Source organism: Thrips palmi, unplaced genomic scaffold (assembly GCF_012932325.1).
Source record: "Thrips palmi isolate BJ-2018 unplaced genomic scaffold, TpBJ-2018v1 HiC_scaffold_19, whole genome shotgun sequence".
Lineage (NCBI taxonomy): Eukaryota > Metazoa > Arthropoda > Insecta > Thysanoptera > Thripidae > Thrips > Thrips palmi.
In genome coordinates, this window is record NW_023144628.1 from 1,122,348 (window position 1) to 1,141,903 (window position 19,556).

General features: G+C 63.0%; 2 protein-coding genes across 2 annotated transcripts in view; both read right to left on the reverse strand.

Annotated features, from left to right (window-relative positions):
- LOC117646195 (5-hydroxytryptamine receptor-like) overlaps positions 1-16,493 on the reverse strand; it is a 153,839-nt gene extending 137,346 nt beyond the window's left edge. Inside the window, exon 1 of the mRNA XM_034387001.1 lies at positions 16,446-16,493. The gene's annotated coding sequence lies outside the window, so the exon portion shown is untranslated. The remainder of the gene's footprint in view (positions 1-16,445) is intronic.
- A 1,214-nt stretch (positions 16,494-17,707) lies between these two features.
- Positions 17,708-19,392, reverse strand: LOC117645833 (zinc finger CCHC domain-containing protein 9-like). Its single transcript, XM_034386284.1, has 3 exons — positions 18,405-19,392; positions 18,065-18,316; positions 17,708-17,974 (listed from the first exon to the last, which is right to left on the reverse strand). Exons 1-3 carry the CDS (start codon positions 19,353-19,355, stop codon positions 17,777-17,779), a joined length of 1,401 nt encoding a protein of 466 aa, XP_034242175.1. The 5' UTR covers positions 19,356-19,392; the 3' UTR covers positions 17,708-17,776.
- Positions 19,393-19,556: the final 164 nt, after the last annotated feature.

Consider the following 19,556-nt stretch of genomic DNA (forward strand, 5'->3'; position numbering starts at 1 on the left):
CGCCCTGCCGCCCTTCATGGGTCGGAGCAGGATATTGGTTTGGGGAGGGGCGGGGATAGCCATACCTTTCAGGACCTTTCAGGGTCGGACGTCCTCCAGGGGCGTTTAGGCAAGGTGCGGCAGTGCGGCCTCGACACAACCGTCGCGCTGCGGCGGGACGCGGTGCGGCGGGACGCGTTGCGGTGGGAGGTGGTGCCTAGAGCGCGCGGCGGGGCCAGCACCGCCAGCACACGGCAAGCTTAGGCAAGCCCGCGCCCCTGGGATCCACTCTGCAGAAGCCGCAGCGAGGCGCCCGGCCACGTCGCCGCCAGCGCGCCAGCCGAGCGCGGCCAGGGGTGCGAACACATCGACACGGTCCCCGCCGCCCCCACCACAACCCCCACCAAGCCGCGCCTGTTCAACGACGTGTCCCTCATTCCGTCTGTGAATGCCGCCCGCCGTGCGTGCCGCGACAGTCCGCCAGCTGATTCCCAGAGAGTCGTTTCCATCGCTGTCGCTCTCGCACCTGCGCCCACAAGTGCGAGAGAGACAGCGCGACGAGGACGGCCTTCGGAGTCGGCCTGCAGGCCGGCCGTTTCTGACCAGCGCCATCATCGTGCCGCAGGCCGGCCGTTTGACCAGCGCCATCATCGTGCCGCAGGCCGGCCGTTTGACCAGCGCCATCATCGTGCCGCAGGCCGGCCGTTTGACCAGCGCCATCATCGTGCCGCAGGCCGGCCGTTTGACCAGCGCCATCATCGTGCCGCAGGCCGGCCGTTTGACCAGCGCCATCATCGTGCCGCAGGCCGGCCGTTTGACCAGCGCCATCATCGTGCCGCAGGCCGGCCGTTTGACCAGCGCCATCATCGTGCCGCAGGCCGGCCGTTTGACCAGCGCCATCATCGTGCCGCAGGCCGGCCGTTTGACCAGCGCCATCATCGTGCCGCAGGCCGGCCGTTTGACCAGCGCCATCATCGTGCCGCAGGCCGGCCGTTTCTGACCAGCGCCATCATCGTGCCGCAGGCCGGCCGTTTCTGACCAGCGCCATCATCGTGCCGCAGGCCGCGGGGGTGCGAGTGAGACACCACACGGCCCGCAGAGTGCCCGCCAATGAGGACGCCGCGGCGGGGTGGGGTGAGGCGGGGCGGGGCGGGGCGGGGCGGGGCGGGGCGGGGTGGGGCAGGGCAGGGCGGGGTGGGGTGTGGCGGGGCGGGGCGGGGCGGGGCGCGGCGGGGCGCGGCGGCGATGCGCAGCGGGATGAAAAGAAACGGGGTGTAAAAGGCGGAGGTAGAAAGCGTCGGCCGTCCGGGCCGTCGTTCCGTCGTTCCGCAGCGGAGTGTTTTGGGGGCCATTCACAGCGCGACAGTGGCGCCACACACGTGTACGCGCCACGCGGCGTGGAGCAGCACTACGGCGGGCCGCGGCGGGCCGTCACGTAGCGGCGCAGGCTAGTCACTCCGTCTCCCTCGCACTCGCGCACTCACGAGGAGCGAGAGAGACAGGGCGCTACGTGTGCAGGCCGGCAGGATCTGGGTCTTGTGGGTCTGCAGCAGCGCTCCGGACTGCTGCGGCAATGAAGCCGAGGCTCCTCGCACGCCCCGCCACGCCCCGCCCCGCCCCGCCCCGCCCCGCCCCGCCCCACACGGCCTACTGGAACGGCGGCAAAATGCCTGCGGGAGAAAAATGTTTCCGGCCGTAACCCGTGAAATCGGTTCATTCCAGGCAGTTTTATAGGGCGGGCCGGCGAGGCTGGCGAGGCTGGCGCAGGCCATCCCGGATCGCGGGCCGGCGCGCTTCGGCACCGCCACGGCGCTGCCACGGCACTGCTTCGTGTCGCTCGGGCCGACTCGGCCGGCGCCGCCACAAAGTACCCAGCTCAGCCGTGCGATCGGGATCGTAACATTGACCGGGAAAATGTCTTTGCGCCCCCTGCGCCGGGCTGGGCCGGGCCGGGCCACCGGGCACCGCCCCGCCGTTGTCTAATATTTGGCTTGGGGAAAAAGTTTGCTAGACCGCTGGCCACCCGCCGCCGCGCCGGCCTGCGCAGCGCTGGCAGCGCGCACTGCGGCCCCACGAGGACGACGACGACGACGAGGGGAGCCGAATGGAGGGCGGGGCGGGGAGGACGGCGATCAGGGCGGGGTTGGAGGCGGCGGAGATATTGGCACAGTTCGAGGCAGGGCCTGCCCGGGCCTGCCCATGCCCGCCAAGCTAACATCCTTATTTCCTCAAGGAGGCTCGGGACAGGGCGGATAGACAGCCGGAGAGGCCGGGCCTGCAGGGCCCTGCCCAGGCCCTGCCGGCCCCAGGCCCGGACTGGAGGCGGGGGCCGGGCGCCTGGAGGCCTCAAGGCTTGCCTCAAGCCGAGCCTAAGGGATAGCGTCCGCGCCTTGCCCCGTCATCGGAGGACTACGCGAAACGCAGAGCCTTGGCCGAGGCCTTGGCGCCTTAGCGGGGGCGTCGTTTGCCGGGTTAAAAATATACACGCCTTTCCCGGATTTTTTTCTGTTTTTTTTTTTTTTTCTTTACTGGGCCTCTCTCTTTTCGGCGGATGATGAAAAAGAGAGGCGGCCACTGCGGCCAGAGCTTTGGTAAAGGAAGTGGAGGCGGTAAACAGCATGGCGTCGCGTGACCAAACACTCACACTAACACACACTCGCTCTCTCCCCCTCGCTCTCTCACTATAACCCTTTTCCCTAGAACCTCTTGCCGAGAAAATAAACAGTTCCTAGCGAAACTCCTCGTCAGAGTGGATGCCTACGGCGCAACGTTTCGATAAATTCTGATTTCGTTCTTTTTTCATTCCTCTTTCCCTCTTTTTTTTTGGACTTTCCCTCGTCGCTTCAACGGAGGGTCACGTTCCTCTGCCTGGACCTCACGGCCGGGCCCCGCCCCGCCCCGCCCCGCCCCGCCCCGCCCCGCCCCGCCCCGCCCCGCCCCGCCCCGCCCCGCCCACGCCCACGCCCGGAGCACGCGAAAGCCTACACGGCATCAATAAGGGCGTGCGCACGGACCGGATGGGCAGCGCCTGCAGACTGACTCCGAGAGTCGTTTTCGTCGCTCGGTCTCTCTCGCACCTAAAGGCGACGCCCCACGAGTGCGAGAGGGAAGGAACGACGAAAACGACTCTCAGTCTGCAGGCAGCAGGCAGGGCACCGCGGCAGCCAAATCCCGTCAGCGACAAGCGGCACGTCCGAGCGACCGCCTGGAACCTCTGGAACCTCTGGAACTGGACCAGCTTGGCCAGCACGGCCACTACCATTACCTCAACGCACACATGCACACACACTCATGCTCACACACTCCCATACACACAAACACACACTCTCTCACACACACACACACTCTCTCTCTCTCTCACACACACACACACACACTCACACTCACACACACTCACACACTCACACACACACACACTCACACACACACACACTCACACACACACACACACACACACACACACACACACGTCCCCGCAGGCCCCTCGCTGCGGCTGCGCACTAAAATTTAACGCCCACACTTGGGGATTAGAGTGCTACCGGACACCCCCACCAGCGCCTGCAGGCCCAGCAGGCCAGTGCCGATGGCAGCACCCCGGCACCCCGACCGGGTGCAGCCCGGCCGTCCGCGAGGGCATCCGTCGGACACCTTTCACCCATCGCGTCAAAGGGGTCGCGGCCCGGCCCGGCGGCCGTGACCCCGCGCCGCGCCCCGCCGCGCCGTGCGGTCGAAGGCAGAGCGGCTCCTTTCCTCGTGATTACCATCTCCGCAAACTCGCCGCGCGGAGCGCCGAGCAGCGGGTCAGGGTAGCAGGGGCTGGGCGGGGCGGGGCCTGGGTAACCGCACCGCAGCAACGTGGCGGCAGGCTAATTCAGAGAGTCGTTTCCCATGGCTCTGTCTCTCTCACACCCATGCAGCGGCCCTAAAGGTGCGACAGAGAGACAGAGCGACGAGGACGACTCTCGAAATCGGACCACTGAGCCAAAGAAGCAGCAGGAGCAGCAGTCAGTGGCACGAGCGGCAACTCTGCAGACTGACGCTGAGCGCTACACTGCTTTCGTCAGTCTGTCTCTCTCGCACTCATGGGGCGTGCCGGCGTGCCACAAGGGTGCGGGAGAGACAGCGACCAGGGCGGCGAGCAGGACGGCCCGGGACTTCCCTCGGACCTCCCCCGCCGTCGCGCCGCTGCGCCACTGCCTCACTGCGAACGGGGACCTCACTGCACACGTGGCACTGTGGCACACGTGGCTGCCAGGCCTGCCAGGCCTGCCTCTGCCCGGAGCAGGTGCGCCAACTGCCCCCAGCTGTTTGTATCCAGATTGGCGGCGTGATTGGCAACACTGGATGTATTGGGGCGGTACTGCGGGGCGTGCTGGCTAGCCTGGCTAGGGTGCGGCAGGCCGGCAGGCCGGGCGCCTGCAAAGCGCCACAATGTGGGGCGGGGCGGGGTGGGGCGGGGTGGGGCGGGGTGGGGCGGGGTGGGGCGGGGTGGGGCGGGGTGGGGCGGGGTGGGGCGGGGCGCCCGGCTTGGAAGGGAGTCTGTTTGGAATTAGATTGTCTCTCTCTCTCTCCCTAGAGCGCCAAATTTGATTTCGAAGGGAGGGGGGGGGCTGGCCCGAGTTGGCGCGGCCATATTATCACGTGATTTACATCTCAAGCGGCAGGCGGCTATTAGACTGAGAGAACGAGAGCGAGCGAGCGAGAGAGAGAGAGAGGGAGAGAGAGAGAGAGAGAGAGAGAGAGAGAGAGAGAGAGAGAGAGAGAGAGAGAGAGAGAGAGAGAGAGAGAGAGAGAGAGAGAGAGAGAGAGAAAGAGAGCGAACGCGGCCGGGGGAAAAGCGGCGCCGTCGCGGGGGTTTGAACCCGGATCACTTTATGCGGCGGCTTTCTTTTTCTTTTTTGGCGCGGGAGTTTCCGCGGCATATGAGCACCAGAATGCAGCCTCTAACGCCTGCCACCGGCCTTAACTTTGCCTGCACGTGCGCACGGCGGGGTGCGGCGGGGGGACTGCAGGCAGGGAGGGGGTCTTCATGAAGTAATAAACTAGTTACGGTTGTGGCCTAAGCATCTGGGAACGTAAGCCTGAGGCCGGTAGACACGCCCGGCACGCCAGGCGGTCCCCGTCCCCGTCCCCGGCAGCGCGGCGCTGCGGGGGGGCGGCCGCGGGGCACCGCCTGGCGCACCGCACGCCGGCCGCATGTTGACGTGGCGCATTTGTTGCGCCTCGCCGCCTTGAAGCCTCGCTGCCACGTCACGGGGCGGGGTACCTGCCCTCCCGTCCACCAGCCGCGGATTCAGAGGGAGGGCCCCCGGGGGACAGTCGACCCCCTTGGGGCCTACATGGCCGCCTGAAAGGTGGGCAAAAGCCCACACTCGGACACTGTGTAAGTAGGCCCCGCCCTGGGGCCGCCTCTGGATCTGCCACTGTCCACCGTCCGCCATTTCCCTTCCTTTTCCGGGGCGGCCGACCCGGGGAAGTGAGTGCGATGAGCCACTGCCAAATTAAAGTTGCCCAAAAGATGCAAATTGTGCGCCGCTCCTCTCGCTGCCGCGCTGTGCGCGCTGCGCGCCCCGGCGGCCCCGCGCCGAGTGATTCCTAGTCCTTTCCCCGCGCCCCGCCACGCCCCGCCACGCCCCGCCACGCCCCGCCACGCTCCGCCTCGCCCCGCCACGCTCCGCCACGCCCCGCCACGCCCCGCCACGCCCCGCCACGCCCCGCCACGCTCCGCCTCGCCCCGCCACGCTCCGCCACGCCCCGCCACGCCCCGCCACGCCCCGCCACGCCCCGCCACGCCCCCACTCCGCTGTCGTCCTGCCCCAGTCTCGGCCGTCTCCAGCAGCTAGCAGCGGCTAGCAGCACCAAGGCCGCACGGCGCACCGCCACGGCAAACCAGGGAAACCAGGGCAAACCAGCCCGCCGGACGACTCCCAACACTGTCTTGCTCTCTCGGTGGTCTCGGTGCTGCCTCCACCGCCGCTTCATCCAAAGTACATTCACGGCGCACATTACTGCCCCTCAGGGGAGGGGGAGGGGGGGGGGTGAAGGGGGAGGGGCGCCGCGAGGAGCGGGGGAAAGAAATGACAATGCAAACAAAAGGAGAAGGATTCGAATAACCGCCACCACAAAGCTGAAGATTCATTTTCTTTGTTGACCGAGTGAAGGTGCCAAGGGGGCTGCTGGGGGCCGTGGCGCCGCTGCGCTGCGCGCTCTCGGGGTAAAAGGGATGGCGAGTTCTTTTTGTGGGCCCGAGGGAGCGGAGCAGAGCGGCTGGCGACAGGGCGACGCAGAGTATCAAGGGCAGGAAGTGCGGCAAGCAGCACGGACCGGAAGTGACTCGACGCGTCACTCCGGGCGGGGCGGGGCGGGGCGGGGTGGGGCGGGGCGGGGCGGGCGAACTTAATGAAAGTAGTACGACCCTGCCCCCTGTCCAGCGGCCACGGAGGGCCACGGTCGGCTGCGGCGGCACCGCGCGTGCGAGTCAGGCCGTGTCAGGCCGTGTCAGGCTGTGTCGGGCCGTGTCAGGCCGCCCGGCCGTGCCGACCACTTTGCCTGTCTTTGACTACGAGCGAGCCGCCACTCCGGTACTCCGGTCCGGCGGTCGCACCGCACCGCAAAAGGACGCGCCCCGTTCGGACGGCCTGCAACGCATCCTGCGGAACACCGTGGAACACCGTGGCCGAGTCAGCGAGGCTCGCGTGGAATGCGGAAATGAATCAGGGGACGCCCTTTGACGTCGGGCGCGGTGAGGCGCGGCGAGGCACGCCACGCCACGCCACGCCACGGCCCGCGCAAAGCAAAGTTTGCCGGGAAATCGAGGGAGCGGCGCGGTAATTGTTTCAAGTGGAACCCGAGCGCGAAAGACGCTAATAATCATCGCCAGGCCACCGCCAGCTACGCGCTACGCACCGGGGAGGCACGGGGAGACTTTCGGCGAGGCGGAGGAGGCGAAGAAGGAGAAGAAGAAGGAGGGAGGATCAAGGGAGCAAAAGCGAACTTTCGACGGCTGATAAAGAGTATCAGCGGACTTGGCCGCGCCGCCACGCCCCGCCCCGCCACGCCCCGCCCCGCCACGCCCCACCCCGCCTCGCCACACCTCGCCCCCGGTCATGGTTCCACGAGCCCCCGCGGCCCCACGGCCCCACGCCCCGCCACGGCAAACACGATGGATTGGAGAGATGGGTCAGGAAAATGGCAAACAGCTATAAAGAGGTTTAGTCGGTCGATCAGCGTGGGCCGCTTTAAAGCGTCTCCGGACGGCACCCAGAAAAATGACTTGGACTTGGCTGGCTCTGTGTTGATCCGCCAGGCCATCACTGTGAATAATTTACAGTGTGGAAGGAACTTGAAGCCTGAGTGTTTCTCATCAAAGCCGAGAACCCTAACCCAAATACAAGACACAAAGTAACGAAAAGTTATAGTGTTGGTTGAAAAAGTCTATGAGGACTTGTTCGGCAAGAGTCCAGGACTACAAAAAAAAGTCAAGAATGATTGGAACAGGGTGGAGTGTCCAAATTTCAAACACTGAAGTCATTGGGGCATCAGAAGAATTTAGAAGTAATATCTTTCAATCATCAAGAAGTGAAGCGAATCTATTGCATTCGCAGTTTTCTTCCCGGGAGGGCCCTGTTCTTCTAGTGGCTTGGCACTACGTGCATGCTTATCACTACATGCCGAAACTAGATTGGATCATTGACATAACCTGAAACCGTATCTAGCCGTTCAAAATGCGTAACGGATACAAACTGAAACCTCTGAATTTCTCATACTTCCGGACACCCTGATTTTGTTCTCATCCAGGACGCCTTCCTGTGAGTGACGGGGGGCGCGGCGGCGCGGCCGAAGCACAGCGAGGGGCACATTTTCAAGTTAGCCGCCATGTCACGCTCCGCGCTCCGCAAAGCATGCCACGTTCGGCTTCATTTCCAAGTGGGCGGGGGGAGGGCACTTTCGTCACTCACAGCCATAAAGCAAGTTACTCGGAGGGTCACATCGGTTGCGCCCGCGGGGACGCCAGAGACTGGGGCGCTAATGAGAAGTTAGTGGGAGGGGAGGGAGGTCTACGGGGCCTACAGGCCTACAGGGCCTGCAGGGCCTGCAGGGGGAAGGGGGTCGTGTTATCGTCGCCAGTGTCAACCCGGAGGGAGACCGAAGGACCGAAGGACCGGAGGACCAAAGGAGGCCCAGGGAGACGGGGCCCGCTAGAATTTGTTCAACGGCGGCTTGCTTGCGTCCCGTCAAGCGAGGCGAGCCAGGACGGCCGGTGGCTGCCGGCGGCTGCCAGCACACTGAGAGGCGTTTCCGTCGCTCTGACTCCCTCGCACTCCATGCGTGCGAGAGGGACGGAGGGACGGCCCTCGGAATCAACCTGCAGTGGCGGTACGCCCGGTACGGTGTGCCAGGCTTTTCCTTCCACACGGACGGCACTCTTTGCCTGCTTAATTCCAGGGCTGGCGCTGCAGGCCCCAGAGGGCCCCGGAGAGCCCCACCTGCAGCGCAGGTGCCCCACATCGGTCGCCATGGCAGCGCGGCCAGCGCGGCCGGGCTAAGGTAGCCGAAGGCGTGGCGTGGCGTGGCGTGGCGTGGCGTGGCGTGGCGTGGCACGGCGCCGCGGGAAGGGCTTGTTCAAGCGGGTCTGAGCTGTGCACACTCGATTGGAGGGTGTGTGCCGTGCAGCCGTCCACACACTGGCGCGTGAAATTAGAGCTCTCGCATTAGCGGACCCACTGGGGAAGGGGAGGGGAGGGGTGAGGAGTTTCCATGTGAGAGGCTCGGTAGGTGTTTGTGCAAAGCAGTGCTGCTGCCCCATTCCCGCTCGCCTGCCTCTAGGTGTCATCAGGTATTGGCCCGGACTGGAGGCGCGTGTAACACGCCGAGCATGGCCTGCTGCAAGAGCGCTCCGCGAGGCCACGCGACGCACAGTGGGCGAGAAAACCGGTGCAGGTGGCCAAAATTCTAACCGCGTTTTGAGCTCTGTGGTCGCTAAGCAGGAATCGAACCGAACGTGTGACCCCACCAATGGATTTCTCTTTCGTAGAGCAATCCGTTGGTGGGGTCACACGTTCGGTTCAAGTCCTGTTTAGGGACTCTGGAGCCCAAAACACGTCGATTTTTGGCCGCCTCCACTGGTCTTCTGGCCCACTAAGCGACGCCCCGCGACGCCCCGCCAAGCAGGGCGACGGGGCATGCTGCTAAGCGCTCTATTGAGGATGACTTTCCGCTGCTTGTCTTTCGTCAACTCGCAGCTTGTTTCATTGCTCTTCTTAAATAAGGGGATGGCGCCTTCCTTGTTTGAGGACGTGCTCTTCCCCAACTTTTTTTTCCGTCGTCGCGACCCGAGAACGCGAAGCAGGGCGGGGCGGGGCGGGGCAGGGCGGGGCGGGGCGGGGCGGGGGGGGCGGGGCGGGGCGGGCGGGGCGGGGCGGGCGGGGCGGGGCGGGGCGGGGCGGGGCGGGGCGGGGCGGGGCGGGGCGGGGCGGGGCGGTCCAGCGGGTGACACAACATCGGATTTAAAGTAGATGGAGTACCTGCGGCCCCGCGGCCCTGCGCAGAGGTGGACGCCCGTTATTTCCTTTTCCGTCCCGACTCAAATAGAATGAAGCCCGTCCGGGCTGCCTGCTCGGCTGCCTGCCTGCCTGCCTGCCTGCCTGCCTGCCTGCCTGCCTGCCTGCCTGCCTGCCTGCCTGCCTGCCTGCCTGGCCCAGGAGCCCTTCCCTCCTGAGGGACTCGCGACTCACTGCTCCGTGCATCTCCTGTGCAGTCCTGGAGCGTCCTGGAGCGTCTCCAGCAAGTCACTCCTCCAGCTTGGCTTCTTTTCTTTTTCTTTTTTTTTGTGGGGGGGGTGTTTTTTTTAGTGAAGCCTTGCGAGGACCACGTGACGCCCTGCAGGCTGCCTGCCGCCCCGCCATGCTGCCGCGGCCCCGCGCACGGCAGGCCGTCCCCAATAATGTTGCGTCGCCGTTCCACTCGGCTACCTGCTTTTGATGAAAGTGCCTGGCGGCCTGGCGGGGGAGGGCGCCGTCATCCCGGTGCGTTTCGCCGGCCGGATGTCAGGGGGCCGGGCGGGGTGGAGGCCGGGTGGAGGCCGGGTGGCGGCCGGGTGGAGGCCGGGTGGAGGACAACGCGAACGCGACGCGGCTTGAGGGACCGGTTATTAAAATCCCTGACAAAAATCTCGTTTGACGCCTCGACGACCAGCCAATATTGCCTGGTGGCGGCCGCTGCGGCAGGGCGACGCCAGGACGGCGTGTTTAAATGAGGGCGGCGGGCTGGCGGGGCTGGCGGGGCTGGCGGGGCTGGCGGGGCTGGCGGGGCTGGCGGGGCTGGCGGGGCTGGCGGGGCTGGCGGGGCTGGCGGGGCTGGCGGGGCTGGCGGGGCTGGCGGGGCTGGCGGGGCTGGCGGGGCTGGCGGGGCTGGCGGCACGAGGCATTGCGTCGCCCTGGCGGTCCTGGCGGCTGGCGGCGCCCGCGGCCACCATCTCGGCGTCGTGTAGCGCGCCCTTGATGGCGCTGGCGGCGCTCGGGGCGGCACGGCGCCATTTCGCGGGGGTTTTCACAGGCCAACGCCATTCGGCGCCGGAAGGCCCGGAGCGGCCCGGAGCGGCCCGGAGCACGGGGAGGATGGGGAGCGCGTCGGCCAACAAGGTGGCGGCGGAACACACCGACACGCCGCCGCACACTGGGCCAGAGGCTTGGCCAGAGGACGGGGTGGGGGCGGTCAAAATCCCGGACACGTTTTGAGCTTCAGGGTCATCGCTAAGCCGGACTAAGCACAGAGGGCGAAAAAACCGGTGCAGGTGGCCAAAATTCTAAACGCGTTTCGAGCTCTGTGGTCGCTAAGCAGGAATCGAACCGAACGTGTGACCCCACCAATAGATTCCTCATTCGAAGAGCAATCCATTGGTGGGGTCAAAACGCGTCCACGATTTTGGGTGCCTCCACCGGCCTTCTGCGGCCCACAGTGTGCCGGGGCGCTACCGACACGCCACCGATCGCAGGTCCTGCGTGGACTTGTGCCGCGGCGAGACTCCCGCACCCAGCGGCTTTAAGTTCGGAGCCCCTTTTACGCCTGGCGGTGCGGCCCGGCACCACGGCCGGCCCTTGCAGGGGTGGCGTGGCGCAGCGTGGCGCAGCCTCTCTGGAAGGGAAGCCTTTCAAAAAATGTTACGACGCACTAAATGCCGCGGGAAAAAGCAAAGGCCTCGCACCATTGATGAAGCCCCGCCTCAGCCGTCTGGCTGGAACTGGAAGCACGCTGGAAGCACGCTGGAAGCACGCTGGAAGCACGCTGGAAGCACGCTGGAAGCACGCTGGAAGCACGCTGGAAGCACGCTGGAAGCACGCTGGAAGCACGCTGGAAGCACGCTGGAAGCACGCTGGAAGCACGCTGGAAGCACGCTGGAAGCACGCTGGAAGCACGCTGGAAGCACGCTGGAAGCACGCTGGAAGCACGCTGGAAGCACGCTGGAAGCACGCTGGAAGCACGCTGGAAGCACGCTGGAAGCACGCTGGAAGCACGCTGGAAGCACGCTGGAAGCACGCTGGAAGCACGCTGGAAGCACGCTGGAAGCACGCTGGAAGCACGCTGGAAGCACGCTGGAAGCACGCTGGAAGCACGCTGGAAGCACGCTGGAAGCACGCTGGAAGCACGCTGGAAGCACGCTGGAAGCACGCTGGAAGCACGCTGGAAGCACGCTGGAAGCACGCTGGAAGCACGCTGGAAGCACGCTGGAAGCACGCTGGAAGCACGCTGGAAGCACGCTGGAAGCACGCTGGAAGCACGCTGGAAGCACGCTGGAAGCACGCTGGAAGCACGCTGGAAGCACGCTGGAAGCACGCCGAGGCACAAGGCAGCCCAGGATGGCGACGCGTTCTTGGAAGGCCGACGACCCTGGGGCCCGCCGTCCGGGCTGGGGGATGGCACAGACTGGACCAAGTCTGGAGAGGTAAGTTCTGGAGAAGCAAGTCCTGGATAGAGAGCAAGTCCGGTCAGGAGAGGTAATTCGTGGCTGGAGAAGCAAGTCCAAGCAAGTCCTGGCTGGAGAAGCAAGTCCAAAGCAAGTCCGGGCTGGAGAACCAAGTCCAAGCAAAGTCCCGGCTGGAGAACCAAGTCCAAGCAAGTCCCGGCTGGAGAACCAAGTCCAAGCAAGTCCCGGCTGGAGAAGCAAGTCCAAGCAAGTCCCGGCTGGAGAACCAAGTCCAAGCAAAGTCCCGGCTGGAGAACCAAGTCCAAGCAAGTCCCGGCTGGAGAAGCAAGTCCAAGCAAGTCCCGGCTGGAGAACCAAGTCCAAGCAAGTCCCGGCTGGAGAACACCCGGGCTGGGAAACGCCCCTCGGTCGGGCAGGCCAGGGCCCGGCAGTAAAAAAGGGGCGAGTTCGAAATGCGTGGGAGTCTCCCTCCGAGCCTTCCAAGTGAAAGTTGAGGCAGGCAGGCCGGGGGAGCGGCGCGGCACGGCACGACCAGGCACGGCGCGCAGCCACGGAAGCAATCACCCACAGCCAGCCGGCACCGGCCTGCACCCAGCCGCGGGCCCCGCGGGCCGCGCCGTCGAGGCCCTCTCCCCTCAGAGGCCCGCGCCAAAGACAACGCAGCCGGCCCGGCCCGGCCCGGCCCGGCCCGGCCCGGCCCCTGGAGAGGGGCGGGGCACAGTGGGCCAGAAGACCGGTGGAGGCGGCCAAAACTCTAGACGCGTTTTGAGCTCCAGAGTCGCGAAACAGGACTCGAACCGAACGTGTGACCCCATCAATGGATTGCTCTCCGGACGAGAAAACCATTGGTGGGGTCTCGCGTTCGGTTCGAGTCCCATTTAGCGACTCTGGAGCTCAAAACACGTCTAGAGTTTTGGCCGCCTCCACCGGTCTTCTGGCCCACTGTGGGGTCCGACCGCGAGACAGGGATAGATTGAACGAGGCTATGTGCGTATCAGAGAGCACCGACGCGAGAGAAAAATCCATTCGTCAAACAAAACTCCGACGCGGGAGCGCTTCTTTCTGCGCTAAATTTGCAATCACGCCGCGATGCCACGCCGCCGCCACGCTCGGCCTTTTCCTTTTCGATTCGTTATTGGCTGCCAGACCGCCGGCAGCGCCTCCAGCCTCTCGGCGGTTACGTGCTTCGCGAGCTTGCGGTGCGCGCTGGAGTCCAGTCACTGGAGTCCAGTCACTGGAGTCCAGTCACTCTGGAGTCCAGTCACTCTGGAGTCCAGTCGCTGGAGTCCAGTCACTGGAGTCCAGTCACTGGAGTCCAGTCACTCTGGAGTCCAGTCACTCTGGAGTCCAGTCGCTGGAGTCCAGTCACTCTGGAGTCCAGTCTCTCTGGAGTCCAGTCACTGGAGTCCAGTCACTGGAGTCCAGTAGTCCAGTCACTGGAGTCCAGTCACTGGACCGACGGCGCTTACCGTAAACGCGGCCTCGCTGCGATCACTGCACCCTCGAGAGCACCCTCGTCAAAGAGCCCCGCTGGACTGCGTACCGTCGCTGCTCACTGTAAGTATAACTCGAAGAACTAGGAGTATGATCAGAAAGTCCTCCGCTTGGTCGCCACTGACTTCCGGGCACACTGACAGACAGACAGGCAGGCAGGCGGACAAACGGACAGACAGTCAGACAGACGTGTAGTGTGCTGGTCGGACGTGGGCTGAGGCGATAGGGTTCCCGAGGGACGCAGGGCGAGGCGCAGGGCGAGGCGCAGGGCGAGGCGCAGGGCGAGGCGCAGGGCCAGCTACCGCCTCCCCTCCCCACCCCAACCTGCCTTATCGTTGTCAAAGTACGGGACGCCAGGACGGCAGGACTACAGTGGGACTTGGAAATGGAACATGCAGGCGCGGCGACGCGCGGCGACGCGCGGCGAGGGGTTTGCGAGATGACGAGGACGACGGCGGAGACGCCGAGCGCGGCGACTCGAAAGGCGAGGAGGAGGACGATGACGCCCACAAGGACTGCCAGCTAATTGCTGCGATGTCCTTGCGAGTTGTTTTGGTCGACTGTACGGACTGCAGTCTGCGGTGGTGCCCCGGGTCGCGCTGCCAGCCAGGGCCCTTGTCGTGTGCGTCTCTCTCTCTCTCTCTCTCTCTCTCTCTCTCTCTCTCTCTCTCTCTCTCTCTCTCTCTCGCTCTCTCACTCTCTCTCTCTCTCTCTCTCTCTCTCTCTCTCTCGCTCTCTCTCGCGCTCTCTCTCTCTCTCTCTCTCTCTCTCTCTCTCTCTCTCACTCGCTCTCGCACGTACACTGGGGGACTGAGGAGCAAGCGCTCCCTGGGAAGCGAATACACACTGGCGCGCGCTGCACTACTTCTTATTCGCCCAGTTTGGCTGGCGAGACTAATGGAAATCTCACCTTCACTCGTGCGGCCGTGCGACGCTCTCCAGATTCGAACGCGCGCGCGCACACACACACATACACACTCATACAGAGAGACACACACACACACACACACACACACACACACACACACACACACGGACAGACGGGAAAAAGGCGTCGAAGGTGGGAGATTTATTTTTCCATTCCCGCATCTCCGCCGCCTGCTCTCTGCCCGCCTTACTTCCTCGTGGTCCCCCGGGACGCAGGGGGAAGAGGAAAGGCCACTTGGACGGAGGTATCAGGGCATGGTTGGCCGTGCACGCACACACGCGCGCGCGCGCACACACACACAGACACACACGTGCTCGCGCTGGTCCTTGGTCTCCGTTGTCGGCGAGGGCCTCGGCAGGGCCTCGGCGAGGCGAGGGCGGTGACGGTGGCACTATGACGTGTGGAGGGGGTAGGCTGCGCCGGGCTGCGCTGCGGCGCCGCGCGGCCTTTGGACTCTTCGTTGTGGATTTCATGGGGTGGAACGCGGAACGACGCGCTGCAGGCGGCCAGGCCATGGCGGCCATGGCGTCCATGGCCTGGCGGCCCGAGGAGCGCCGTGCAGAAACGACGTAACGCCCCGAGCACCTGGCCGTGCTGGTGGCCGCGGTGAGTGACTGCCGCACAGTGGGCCAGAAGACCGGTGGAGGCGGCCAAAACTCTTGACGTGTTTTGACCTCCAGAGTCGCTAAATGGGACTCGAACAGAGCGTGTGACCCCACCAGTAGATTCCTCGTTCGGAGAGCTATCCATTGGTGGGGTCACACGTTCGGTTCGGGTCCCATTTAGCGACTCTGGAGCTCGAAAGCCGTCCAGGATGTTGACCGCCTCCACTGTACGTCGCGTGGCTTCGCGTCCCGCCGCCGCGGTCGGCGACGCACCCTTCAGCCCTCGAGGAGCCCCTGCACTCCCTCCGCGCCCTGCACACAGCGCGCCGAGATTGCGCCAACATAATTACCAACTTGGAGCCCGCGCGGCACTGCGCGGCACTGGGACTCCGGAGCACACACACGGGGATGTTGCCGGCGGCGGTGTATTGACGGCGGCGCCATCCGCGTTCCCCGTTCCGCGACCACCTGGTCCGTGTTGGCGTGTTTGCGCGTTGGCTCACGCCGAGCGCGGCGCGCGGCGGATAGCTAAGCGGAGCCAAGCGGGGCCAGGCGGAGCGCCCCGCAGGTAGGCCGCGGCGCGACACGGCCGCGGTGCGGGCTGCCTACCCTCGTGCCGTCGGGCGCTCTGGCCCACTGTGCGCAACCTGCACCGTCCGCACTCCACGCTCCACGCCCTCTCGGCCTTGTCCACGACCAGCCAGGACGTCCACGAGGCTTTCGCCAAAATCGACGTTTGCCCGTTTTTGTCGGTCTGTTTTTTTTTTCGCCGGCGCCAAGGCTAGGCTGCGCCATGGCTGCGCCGACCACGGCGGAAACTCGAGAAAAGCGCGCTGCGGCGCGGCGTGGCGTGGCGTGGCGGAGCGGTGGGCGGCGTGTCGGGTTTCGCGTCAATTACTCGCATGTCCGGATTTGCTCTTTTTGCCGATCCCGGGCGCTGCTCGGCGCTGCCGTCGCAGTCCCGGCCGTCCCGGCCATCGGGGCAGCAAGCTCAGCCAAGCAGCGAGTACCTCGTCTGCGTGTGACGCCAAGCGCGAGACGAATCGGCTCGACGTCGACGTCCTCGGTCCACAACGCCACGCCCCGCCACGCCACGCCACGTCCGCGGGACCGAGGCAGCAGCAGCAGCGTGCCGGCGACGTCGAAATAAATGCGACACCAGCTCCAGGGCCCTCCGTGGCGGCGGCCGTCAACAGCGTGGCGAAGGGCGCGGGTGTAGGGTTCCCATCTTCACTGCCGCGGGCTGATAGGGTCCCCATCTGCGTAGACCCACGACTATAGGGTTGCCACTCCACAGCTGCACGACGTTAGGACGCCCTTCCTCAGGGCAGGGACTCTCCGCGTCGGGACCCGCCACTGTCACCGTGCCACCGAGGCAGAGCACCGCGACGACGGGGGCGTGCGGGTAGTCAGGGGCTGTGTTGACGTCGGGGTGTATTCCAGACAGAGCGCTCTTCCACCGCGGGGGCTGACAGCACTGCCAGCCCCGCATGCCAGCGGCACCAGCCGCACCCACCTGTTTCACGGCGCGGACGCTACGCGGACGCTACGCGGACGCCGTCCGCTGCCTCCGCTGGGCCGGCCGGGCCGTGGGGCCGGGCCGCGAGGCCATGTGCAGTGACGTCGCCGCGGCCACGGCGTCTGCGTCGCACTGCACTGCACTATCCACCGCACCGCCCTGGTCGAACGCCGCGCCCGCGGGCTGTGCAGGTCGACGTCGACGGCCTCGACGGGGACGTGCGCACCGTGTTCAGTTTATTTCCCGGTGTGTCTGCAGTCGGTGGGCGGCCGCGGCCTCGCCAGCCTCCGCGCCGGCACTGCGGCGCCACTCACTGCGCGTCGCGGACGCGGCACGGCGGCACGGCGCGACGACGTCACTGCGCGCGAAGACGCGAAGATCACCGTCCCGCCAGGCTGCGGGCTGCCGGCCGCTCGGTCTGGATGGGGTCGAGGCTGCACACGCACTGGCGCTGGCGGCGCTGGCGGGGCGCCGCTTGCTGGCGGGGCCCTAGTCACAGTCGCGCCCAGTGCTCTCCGCGGCGTCCCGTGGTGGGGCGGCGCGGGGCGGCGCGGGGCAGGGTGTCGGCGTGGAGGCAGATACAGACAGAGGCTCCGTGAGAGCGAGGCTCTGGCCAGGCCTCGGGCCTGGGGCAAGGCGGGCAAGGCGGCAAAGGCGAGGGACGGTGGGGCCCGGGCCCGGCCGTGGACGAGACGGCCCACCCGAGCACTGCTCCGCTGTGGCGGTGGCAATACCCCGCGTACGCAGCGCCACCCCTTGGGCACTCCCTCTCCGTCAGGGGGCAGCACCAGGCGGCAACCTCCTACACCCGCAGATTGCTGCCGCCTCACTCCCACGGAGTAGTGACGCGGTGGCGTTCAGGAAGTTGCAGTTATCGTTCATCACCGAATCGAAGTCTCCCAGCAAAAGAAGCCCATTTTCCTTTTAGAAGATAGGCCTCTTTTGCTGGGAGGCGTCGGAATGCATTAAGCTCACGAACCTTAGACCAATCTGAAATTTCTTCCAGTGTCAAACCACGGCCCCTTTGTTTTGCTTTGGATTGACCAAAATGTACCCGTCACTTAGGTAATTTGGTATTATTTAGTATCATTTTGAGCTTCCCATCTCGTTACATATCTTATCAAATTTGTTTCATGCAAGTGGTCCCAGTGTCAAGGCAGCATCCCTCAACAGTTTTTAATTTTATATGTTGTAGCTGTGAAACCTAATAACCAAACTTGAGCAAGGAATCAAGGTACCAATATAATTTGAATTAGAAGTTACAGATTTGCCTGCTTTATTTTATTGTCCAATTATTTAAGAATATAATAAAGATACAATGCCTCCACTTAAAACTTTATTATTTTATTTTGTCTAGGAGTCTTGTTGAAGGGCTTGGTATTATTCACTTTGTCTTCCAGGCTCTCCACATTGCTGGTCGATGAAAATGTGTCAAGAGTAACAACATTCTCAGTCCTGTCCTTGGCAAGCTGGGGACAATCTTTTTTCAAATGAGTGACTTCACCACAGACTTTACAGGAACCTCCCTGTTATGCAAAATAACAAAACACCGTGTTATAATAATCATCACAAAGAAAAGGAGTAAGGGTTGAGGGAATGAAATAAAGTAATGTTACCTTTGGATACAGTCCTCTAGGATTATCAGGGCACTGGCTTGATATGTGGCCCTGCTCTTTACAAATAAAGCAAGTGGCAAAGCTGTATTCCTTGTTCTTCTTGACTTGGCACTGAAAGTGCGTGTGTTCTGTAGAACCACATTTGTAACAAATATTGCTAGTGCCAGTTTTCTCTACATTCTTGAATTCGCTTGAGACCAATTCGGGGCATTCGGATAATGGATGTCCAGCTTTGCGGCAGTTGAAGCATACCTGGAACAGTGATAAAGAAATCCAGCTTAGTTGGAGTAAAAGTAGCAAAAGTCAGTTTGTCTTTCACACCCCCAATAACAGAACATACTTTCTTTAGCTCGCGATGCAATGCTCTCTCAGCATTTCTTCGTTCCCTTTTCATTGCCATATCAATCTCAGCTTTGGGGATGCCCGCTTCATGCATTTTCTGTCGAATTTCCTTAAGCCGCACAGCATCTTCCTGTTTGATATCGTACCCATCAAACTTTATAACTTGCACTGATGTGCCATTGATCTGAAGAGTGCGAGACTCCACTGGTTTCCTTTTCTTGAATGTACCATCTGGTAGCTGAATACCAGATTTTGGTTTCTTAATAGACTGGTTGCCTTTTTGAAACTTCCCATTTTGGTTTGCATTGGATTCACCTTTTGGCTTCTTATGGGACTTATTACCCTTTTGAAAATTTCCATTTTTGTGTGGACTGGTTTCATTAGATGTGGAATTCTCATGAGATTGACTTGCTTTCTCAGGCTCATTCGCCTTAGGCTTCTTTTGGGCTCCTTCGTCCCCTTCATCTCCAACAGACTTTTTGTGCTTTCGCTTTCTCTTCGGCTTTGTAATGGACTCGTTGTCCTTTGGAAACTTTCCATTTACGTTTGGATTGGATTCATTTGATATGGAATTCTCTCGAGATTGACTTGATTTCTCAGGATCTTCCGGCTTTACCTTCTTGTTCGCTCCTTCATCTCCATCACCTCCTACAGGCTTTTTCTGTTTTCGTGTTCGTTTTCTCTTCGGCTTTTCATTTGACTCTTCACCCTTTGAAGACTTCTCTTTGCTTTTCGACGTTGCTTGAGGCGCAGTAACACCGAAATCTGCCCAAGCTGATGCCTTTGGGGGACCACCTTCCTTGATCTGTTTGATGGTCTTCTTCACTACAGCACTATATTCATTCGTTGGTTTCTCAGGCTGGCGTTTGAACTCTTTCCAATCAGTGGCATCTTCTGCTGATCTGGAATTCGAGGACTTCGAGCCCTTCGCTCTAGCAAACCTTGTCATATTGTTATGTTTACTCCAACCGAACAGCACATGCAGCAGAGGTTAGACTTGTCTTCTATCTCAAAAACACCCCAATCGGTGATGGCAGAGTGTGACCACTTTCCCCAGCCTCCAAGGCTCTGTCAACTGCTGTCAACTGTGACAAATCGTGAAAAACTTGCTCAACATACACATCAAAAGGAATAATCTAGCTCGTCAACA

Coding starts and splice junctions, on each gene's coding strand:
- LOC117645833 (XM_034386284.1), bottom strand. CDS start 19,355: ATGACAAGGTTTGCTAGAGCGAAGGGCTCGAAGTCCTCGAATTCCAGA. Junction 18,317..18,404: donor TGCATCGCGAGCTAAAGAAA/GTATGTTCTGTT, acceptor TCACTGTTCCAG/GTATGCTTCAACTGCCGCAA. Junction 17,975..18,064: donor CTAGAGGACTGTATCCAAAG/GTAACATTACTT, acceptor TTTGCATAACAG/GGAGGTTCCTGTAAAGTCTG.